The 9,587-nt window shown below is 34.4% G+C and overlaps 1 protein-coding gene and 1 long non-coding RNA gene across 4 annotated transcripts; one reads left to right on the top strand and one right to left on the bottom strand.

Annotated features, from left to right (window-relative positions):
- Positions 1-272: 272 nt before the first annotated feature.
- LOC113714857 (uncharacterized) lies at positions 273-1,106 on the top strand. Its single transcript, XR_003453791.2, has 2 exons — positions 273-375; positions 757-1,106. It is a non-coding gene; the product is annotated as an uncharacterized lncRNA (long non-coding RNA).
- Positions 1,107-1,957: 851 nt separating this feature from the next.
- LOC113714855 (probable E3 ubiquitin-protein ligase ARI2) lies at positions 1,958-6,636 on the bottom strand. 3 transcript variants are annotated; one of them, XM_027238976.2, is made up of 7 exons: positions 6,148-6,636; positions 5,491-5,523; positions 5,117-5,396; positions 3,883-4,357; positions 2,810-3,337; positions 2,538-2,647; positions 1,958-2,438 (listed from the first exon to the last, which is right to left on the bottom strand). In XM_027238976.2, exons 1-6 carry the CDS (start codon positions 6,283-6,285, stop codon positions 2,557-2,559), a joined length of 1,545 nt encoding a protein of 514 aa, XP_027094777.1. In that variant the 5' UTR covers positions 6,286-6,636; the 3' UTR covers positions 1,958-2,438; positions 2,538-2,556. The 3 variants fall into 3 exon arrangements, with proteins under 3 accessions (XP_027094777.1, XP_027094776.1, XP_071925948.1); XM_027238975.2 differs by having other exon boundaries at positions 2,555-2,647; XM_072069847.1 differs by lacking the exon at positions 6,148-6,636 and adding an exon at positions 5,777-6,112 and having other exon boundaries at positions 2,555-2,647.
- Positions 6,637-9,587: the final 2,951 nt, after the last annotated feature.

Here is a 9,587-nt window from a genome sequence, read left to right as displayed (position 1 = left end):
GCGCCGAACCTCAACTGTACAGCCCAGCCGCCAAAATAAGTTACCTTTATATATATTAGGTGTGAATTTGAACTGGCGATTATTGCTGATCTTTCATAAAAGATAAATATACTCCCACTAGCAAAGAAAACCTATTAATTAACTAGCATGAAAACCTTCTTCCAGCTGCTTGTCATTTTGCTGAATTTGACTAGGCAGCACTTGACCAATTCATATTTTTTTGTGTAAAAGGACTTAATTAATTTTCTTTTTATTTTTTCTATGTTTTTGGTGACTGCCCTCTGTGCTATAAATACCACGGCAGAACCCTTTGGAGCATAACCCACCAAGACATGGCTGGTGCAAAAGTTGGTATTATCACTCTCCTCTTTTGCGGTACGCTCAATTCTGCAAATGATTCACAATATGTAGTTGGTTTTCATTCCAAGCTAGAGTATTCTAAATATATTTTCCGCACTAAAACCTTTCATCTTTTCTGTGTTGACAAATTTCATGTGATTAATACTCTGGATGTCCACAGATAATTTATGGTCAGCCAAATTTAGTATTGATTGATAATATATTGTTTCCATTTCAATTTGCGATATGAATTCCTCGTTCATCTACTAGATTGATGTACATGATTTCATTTGACGTACACGCACATGTACTTGTTTCATTTGACTGTTGTATGCGTAGTTAGACGAGTGGCCATTTTAGTGGAAATTAAATGGGGATTTACAATAAAGTCAGTGCTTGTGATTTGAATTGAAACAGCAACAATCCTACTGGGATGGAAGCCGGAACATGCAAGTGCAAAAGTATGCCCACTCGTCTGCTTCAAAGCAGCTTACATGATTTGCCCACATCCACCTCACAAGAAACTTCGGCCCGTCTGCAACTGTTGCTTGGCTAAACCACACTGCAAGCTTTATCGTCATGATGGGACTGTGATTTGTACTGCAACCGGATGAGCCTTCGACAGTCAATGGACACAAGAACCTCTTCAAATTGGCTGCAAGCTTGTGACAATTAGTAGTGTTTCAATAAATTGGGGCCGTTTGGGAGTTAATTATTTCATGTACTGTTCTGTTAAATATAAATAAAAAAATGTTAAATTTCTTCAATCCATTTTTAAGATTATGTTACTAAAGATAACTTGCTGGGTAAAATATCGAATATGAAATGCATGTTGATCGACGAGCCGCTAAAGATGAGTGTTAATGTATACAAAAGGAAGACTTTATCGTAAGACGTAAGACGGACGGATCTTCAATGGAGGCACCAGCCCGTCTGGATTGTTATTATTAAATGTTTTTGTAGAAAAATATATTATAACGATTTGATGTATGTGAAGTAAAAAAAAAAGATTGCAAAATATATTTACGAAAAACATAAAAATTTTTCTGCAGAAAATCGCAATCCCGACTACATTATGTACAAATGAATAAATATATAAATAACTAGTTTTGCATTGAACAATTAAAAAACCTCAGGCATTTAACATCATTGAAACTTCTAATAGATTATCATTCACTAGTTATATGAATAGTGTGGGTATATTTCAATGGGAAAAAAAAAAACACGGGTTACTTAATAACTATAGCATACATGTAAATTTAATGCATTATTATTCATTATCCATTTGTACTTGCATAAATTAGCCATTTTACTAGAAAAATAACTTTCCTAGTTATGGGAGATATACAATCAAGTTAATGCTTGTGATTTCAATTGAAACAACGATCAAAATTAAACAGTGCTTAATATATTAAATTGAACATATTAATTATTAAACATGTTGAATTCAAAAAGTTTTGAATGAGTTAATTTTTTGCATTAAGCTGAATTATCAAACAGACACTCGAGGTAGAACTTGGAACAATGAAAAGTCGCTGCTAGACACCTCTTCACCTTCCCTTCCCCAACAACAGTATTCTGAGTAACAGCCCACTACATTCACCCTTAAGAACGACCATTTATCAATATTTTTGTATTTGACCGAGGAAATATATACAGAAATATAAGGTTTACTGTTTATCCAGATTATAAATCTCATCAAAAGTTATAAACATTGGCAGAAAATAAGGCAAGAAATATTCGAGGAAAGGACTCTAGAAATCAAAATTGACAAGGCAGCGAAGTCAGGACATATATGCAACGAAAAGGCATATACGGCCACGCTTTTCCTTTCTTTCGACGATTACCTCTGTGACATTCTCTTGGAAAATCAACCCTTTTAAGCCAAAATGTCATCAATGACTCTACTTATGAGCAAAACCAAGTAGAATGTTAATATATCATCTCCTCTCTATTGTGTCAGCTGCATATAGATATAATATGAAGCATTCACCAAGAGCTTCTTGCCGAACCATCTCAAGGGAAGAAAAATCACCCAATCCAAAGGCTGCAAGTCAAGAACTTTGTATCATTGCTCATCCATCTTGCATCTAGTTAAGCTGCGGCAAAGAAACAAACCTTTTTAGCACTTTGTAGAAAGCACGAGGTCAAAACCAACAATACACCAGAACTAGTCAGTTGGAAAATGAGAATCATACCACCTGTTACAGAGTACCTTTAATGAAATTCTGATGCTTTCTTCACTCCCATAGACCTATATGGAACTATAATATGCTCGGGAGGCAATAATTCCTCGATGCAATCATACCTGCAAATAGTCATATGTATCCTCAGATTTTGCCAAAAAAAAAAAAAATGAATTTAAATAAAGTCCTAGCCCTTTCACTTAATTATTATAAATAAAACTAGTCCAGTTTCTCAATTTCAGATGTTCCTTGGTTCAGGTTCAAGTCCAGTTAGTAAAGCTCACAAATTCTTGCAGAGGTTATTGATAACAGTGGAGAGAGTAATAATCTGCCGTCTTGTATCGAGGACGTCCCTTTCTTCCCAATCATCAAAAAGCTGTTCCGAAAGGTTTTCAATCTTAGCCTGAAGCTGTTCCTGATGGTTCTCAAAAAGATTCTGCTTTGGTTCCCTGACATTCTGTTCCATTGCGTACTTGAATTGGTCATCATAAAACATGTAATATCCAAAAGGATAAGAATAGGAGAGAATCCTCCTTGATCTGAAAAGTCTATTGAATCCAACAGTCACCCAGCTAAAATCTCTTAATTCATGGTTCTTTTCCTCCAAGATCTCAATTTTTGAATTTAACCTGCTCTGCAACCTTGCTTCAAGCTCCAAAGAGTCTGTGTGGGCTTTGAACTGAATACAACTGTGAGAATAGCCCCAAGGTTGCCTTTTTGCAAGCCCATCTTTCTCCAATCTATCGTCTTTATATTGGCCACAAGGATGATGATCTGCAATACTTGTGCTAGTTTTTCCGCCACAAAGCCAACTGTGAAAATAAGGACAAAAAGGTAAATCGCATCATTTAATTTTCCCAAAACATATCCAAGACAAAATATTAACAACATGCAGTAAAGAAACAAAAAGAAGTTGTCCTTCATGTACTGAAATATCAGGCAAGCAGTAAGATAGCAGAAAAGACATGCAGTACTAGAAAGCAGGCAAAATCCATTCTCTTATCTACAAATGAAAATCAAAGACATGGTTTTGCTGATAAATTTTGGTAATGGATGACTAAAGTTGTATAAACATGGATCAATTAAGAAAGCAGATGACAAAGAAGTAGCAAGGAGCATGCAGACAAAGTTAACAAGTAAACAAAACGTAATGCAGGAAATTTGAAACTGCCAATGAACTTGTGGATAGCAGCTGCATGCCCTTACTGTGCATAGGGTGCTAGTTATGATTAGATTGCAAAAGTACAAGTGTACTAAATCGTGCATGTTGTGCAGAATGAATAATTCCGTGACTGGACAAATCAAACTGTATAAGCTGAGTCAGAATCTTAAACCAACAAAGAATAGGAAGACTCACCAAAATTGTTGTCCACACAAACAACGCACTCGGTTGCATCCTCCATTCTTCTCCACTGGTTTATGACATTTAGGGCAATACTTGGTATTCGTAGAATTAACCATCCCTGATTCATCCTGGCGCTTTTCCTTCCAAAGCTTCCACATCAAACATGGACAAGGCGAGTGAGCTTCAGATGAGCAGCTGAAACAGAACTGTACACCACAAGCACATTCAACCTCACAATATTCATCGCGCTCAACACGAATTGCATTTCCACAATGAGGAACGCTAGGACACCATTTTACTTTCTTATTATCCTCAACATATGATTCTAAAAGAATCTTATAAAACATTGTTGCAAGATGAGGATCTGCTGTACTAACTAGATTTCTAACATTTTCTTGGTCACAAATTGCTTCGCACTTGTTGGCCATGCATGTAATCCGTCTACTCTGACCCTCTTGTATCTTCATGATAAAATGCTTTGTCCAACCTTAACAAAAGAAAAGAACAGAAAATGCTTGACATTCTGCAACTACAGCATAGAAGAACCTCCTAATAGGCACATCTACTAAACAATTCACTGGAGCATCTAACTCAAGCTATTCAGCTATTGAAATAAACTTCAATCTACTTAACCCTTTAAATTTGCTGCTTTTATGAGGTCTGGTTACAAAATTAAGCACTTGATGAAAGAGATTTAAAAAGAAAAAAGAAAGTTAAAAGCAGATGCGTGATTTGCATTAACATGCACCTTGACTCTATTCTTATAGTGCCTAAGAAGTGCAACATGACAAACATCATCAGCAAACTAGTTATTTAACAAATAACCGTATTATCCAATAGTTTCTAATCAACAAGCTTAAAAATTAATTTAAAACTCAAGTTTGTTTGACCTCATTTTTAATTTCACAGAATAAACAGCTCTGAGGATGTGTGACCAAAACTCCTACTTATAGTTTCTCATATTTGTTAATTCATCAATGTATCTCAAATAAATTGAAGTTCTAACATCCGTTATGATTTAGAATATCAGAACATGAGCACAGTTTCAGAGGTTCAATTTTCAGCTACCATTCCAAACATTAACTAAAAAACACAGAATTTGTATTTCATATTAACACATTCTTCCAAGGACCAAGAAATTGATTACAAGTTTTTAATCTTCATTTAGATAACACGCATATGCAGGATCTGGCATCATGAGAAAAGTCAAATGAAAAGATAGAATGCCATCAAGCAAGAGACTCACAGATGTTGCAAAAACAATGGCCACAATCCATCATCGAGGACTCATAAGCATTGACATGCTTAAAGCAGATTTGACAGGTAACTTCGTCTGAAGACAGAGAGGAGTTAAGGTCCTTGCTGCTCCTGACTGATAGACCTGCTTCTGAATATAACCGTTCTTTACCTCTCTCTACGAACACCTTTGAAACTGTTTCAACATCCCAACAGTGATAAATCAGCAAGGTCCGCGCATGGTGCTCCTTTAAGGACAGCAAATCCATTGCTTTTTGCAAGACTTCTTTCTGTATAAATCAACATAAGCAACAACTCAAAACTTTATTCTTTTTTAGAGTTACTCAAATCAACAAAAGCAGACATCTAATGAGTGTGTCTAACCTGTGCAGCTAGAAGAGACTCTTGTCTGATCACCTGCATGAGCAAAAGGCAAGTAACATAATCATGCCAATGTTCCTCTTCTCTTTATAAAAAGTACAATAAAGACCTAGATAACAGACACAAATCGGTGAATGCTAGATGAATGTAGAAAAGCCAGCAACTGTAAACTCCTGTTTGTTTAGCAGTTTAAGTTCAGGAATCAGGAGTACGAATATTAGTATCAAAGGTCAAATTCAATAAAGCCAACAAGCATAACCCCTCTTCTATTCCAGAATACATAACTAACCAGAAAGAGTAGAAATTCACATTCTCAGATGCTATATATTTCATTTTCATCTTCAGTTGAGGTGCAAGCCATAGGCAGTTCAGTAACTGACAGTACCTCTTCCACACGCTGATTTACTAAAACTTCTGTTCAACGGAGACATAAAAAACTCGAGATGATCATAAGCGACAACAAATTATCTTAAATAAAATTGTTAGTGTCTAAATCTCCAAAACTAAAGCCTTCACTCCCAGCCCTGTTTTCACTCCAACAAAACAGATAATGGCCGATGAAGAAAATACATAATAGGATAAAATAGAGGACTCGTAGGACCCCAAGACTCAATTCTTGCTCATCAACCAGGGAATAATAAGAGAAAATATAAATTATACCGTGCAGGAGGGATCTTTGCTGCAAAGTTCTTGGTCTTGGAGCCCATCAACAGAGTCTTCTTCATCATCGTCGTCAACTCGATCAGAGTACTGATCAGAGTTCTCATCGTCAATGCTTCCATAGTAATAATCCTCCATTGCACTCAATTTTATTTTGGGCTTACAGTCTAATACGCGAATGATCAAAATTTTATCCAGCGATTGAATTCCACCCCACAATGTACAGTGGGGAAATTAACAAATACTAGTTCAGCAGAGGCCTCATGTGTTGCGAGAGAGAGGGTGTTATTTAGGCAGACAAAATGAAGAAGCAGCAGAATCTTTACTGCTTATTTTCCACTGAATTAGGTCAGGACCATCGCACAGCTACAATGCTTACAAAGATCAGAAAGACGAAACAGCCGCCTCTCCTAACCAGCAGAAACAGACGAGGACGAATATTCCCTCTGTCCCAGAAAGTGTGTCGCGTTTCGGGAATTGGAATTATTATCAACAGTGCAAGACTTGTAAATGATTTGCATTTAAGTTCCGGCAATAATGCCCTGCTTGACTTCCAACATAGTCATACGTGGGTGAATGATAAAAGAGGCACAGGTTGTGATAAGACATGTGGGATCCAAAAAATTTAAATGTCTCCACACTACTTTAGAGGGAAGTGTCATGCATGTTTGCTATATGCATTTAACGTAAGAGTCACGAACTATTGAATGCAGTGTTGGTACTTGGTAAGTGACCGAAAATATGTTACATTGGACCCACTAAAAGATAAGAAAAGGCGGTTACATTGAAGGATATGGAGCGAAAATGTGTAAAAATTTTCATTTCCAAATTTTAGTAAGTGACAATTATTTTGGGACAGATAAAAAATGAAAGTAAGACACTGTCAATGAGACAAAGGGAGTAATAAACTGCATGGTTAGGCCACAAACAGAAACCAACAAATCTACCGACAGTTCATCACATGTGCACCAAATTATTGCCATTACAATTTACAGCCAACACCAACCGTGAAATACTAAAAACACCGTCACTTCAATCAACGGAAATTACACAGCTTCGTTTGGATTGAGAAATTTGATGAAAGATTTGAAATTCATCAAATCGCTACAATTATTTAGATTATTTAAGAAGTATTTAAATTTATAATTCATCAATTATCGAAGCACCTTTTAAACACTATAATAATTTGTAATTCACGAATAATTTGAATCCACCAACAATCAATTGCAAACTCCTTCCTTTATATGCCCTTTCTCAAATTCAAAGTCTCATACTTTTTAGGGATAATTACAGAAACCTTAGGAGGTTTCTGACAATTTCATTGAACTCTCTTGAGATTTAAAAAATTACACGTACCTTCCTTGATTTGATAATTTTAGTAACAAAACATTAAAATAATATTGACTTGGTTAAATTTTTAAATGAATACCCAAAAATGCCATTGTGTAATGAGTTTTAATTTATTTCCCTATAGAATTATAAGATTATCTAATATAATTATAAGGAAAAGGTGCCAAATTTTTCATGTCCATACCTACTATTTGATAAACAACTATAATAATAATTTTATCACTATGATAGGATACTTTTGATGGTATTTTATTATGTATTTAGATTTATAAGATAGAAAATAAAATGTTGAAATAATTGATTCAAAGTTTATGAATTTTTTGAATAGTGGGATTATCATAATTTAGTAGTAATTTTGGGCAATTTTTTTATTTATTGTTAATTTTAATACCAAAAAATAGAAAACAAAATTAGCAAAAAACATTGGATTACGTATAAAGTTAACTCATAAAAAAATCATTAGTTCGACATTTGGTTACAATAGAAATTAGAAATAATAGTGGTAATTTTACAATTTTATTGGCAAAAAATTAAAATAAAAAGGGATGAGAAGGAAAAAGAATGAAAAAATAATTTTAAAGTCATTCTAAGTATAAGCATATCAAACAAGGGAATTTCATTAAAATATTTAAGGGTAGTATTGTCATTTTAAATGACAATGGAGGTATGTGTAATTTTTCAAATCTCAAGGAAGCTCAGTGAAATTGTTAGAAATCTCAGGGGAGGTTTCTGAAATTATCCCTACTTTTTATCCCAAAATGTTTAGGGATAATTTCAGAAACTTCCCCTGAGGTTTCTAACAATTGCAGGGACCTCCCCTCAAGTTTATTAAATTACACCTACCTCTCTTCCTTTTACTGTTTATATAACAATATAGGCCCAAAAGACTATATTTTTTCTCAAAAATCCTAAACTACCCTTTTTTTACAAAAATAATACAAAAATTATTTTGCCAATTACTTCCCTCCATATTTCAACCAAACCCACTATACTAACAAACTAACCTAACAAATAGTCTAATTCCAAATTCTAAATCCAAACAATTCCATCATCATAGTCATCAAATTGCTTCTCCCAAAGCATGCATTCAATTTTGAAAATTTGTTCGATTCTTCAGAAATATTCTCATCATATGGTTCTATGAAATGGTCAAATTCACAATCAACTGCCCTTATGTTTACATAATTTTCAACATAGGATGCCATGGTTTTGGTTCCATATAAGTGGCTTAACTCCTATTACATGAGCCACATTATGATCTTGAAGAAAATTCTTAAGGGAGATTTAGACATAAATGGGATTAATCAAGTTTAAGAAAAGGAAAGGCATCATTAGACTATAAAGATTTTCAAGAAATTCATTTTGCCAAAAACCAAAATTTCATTTACAACTAACCACATCCCAAACTTCAAACCCAATGCCCACAGCTTCTCAAAACAAATAACCTAGTCTACCATAAAATCTCCAAACATGTTAACGTGTTAAATATAGAGAAGAAACTCTATCTCCATAGCGAAATCACATCCAATAATTGTCAAGCATAAAAAGAAATATAAATGTACTTATTAACATCTTAAAAAGTTTTTTGTTTGGATGATAGACAAATTAGCAAATTTACCAATTTCAGTCCCTCTTCCTCTTTTGGCCAATGATTGTATGATTTGTTCCATTATTATTGTGTGCCTCTTCATCTCCTTTTAGTTTGACCATGAAATCGAATTTTACTTCAACCATCAAATCTAATCCCTTAACTAAACTTGTAATTTGGCAATTCCAAAGAGAAGAAAGGAGGAATAGAAATATATAGTGGAGTTTGGGGGATCACTTGTGGTGTGATTAGCTATAATTACAGGCAATGGTTAGTGATAATTTGAGAGCGAATTACAGGAGAAAGTTAATGGATGAGAATGGAGTGATAGTAAGTGATAAAAAATCGTCGTTGTCTGTAATTTATAAATAGGATAGCCGAAGAGGTCAGGTTTTTTCCTTTTTTTTAATGTCATTTCATTATACTATGAATTTTTTATGAAATGAAGGTCATTATAGTCGTTTTATTGTGACAAGGGAGGTCAGTGTAATTTGTAAAACCT

This window comes from Coffea arabica, chromosome 10c (assembly GCF_036785885.1).
Source record: "Coffea arabica cultivar ET-39 chromosome 10c, Coffea Arabica ET-39 HiFi, whole genome shotgun sequence".
NCBI classification, from domain to species: domain Eukaryota; kingdom Viridiplantae; phylum Streptophyta; class Magnoliopsida; order Gentianales; family Rubiaceae; genus Coffea; species Coffea arabica.
The sequence above is the reverse complement of the archived record's forward strand: the minus strand, read 5'-3'. Positions and strand labels throughout refer to the sequence as shown.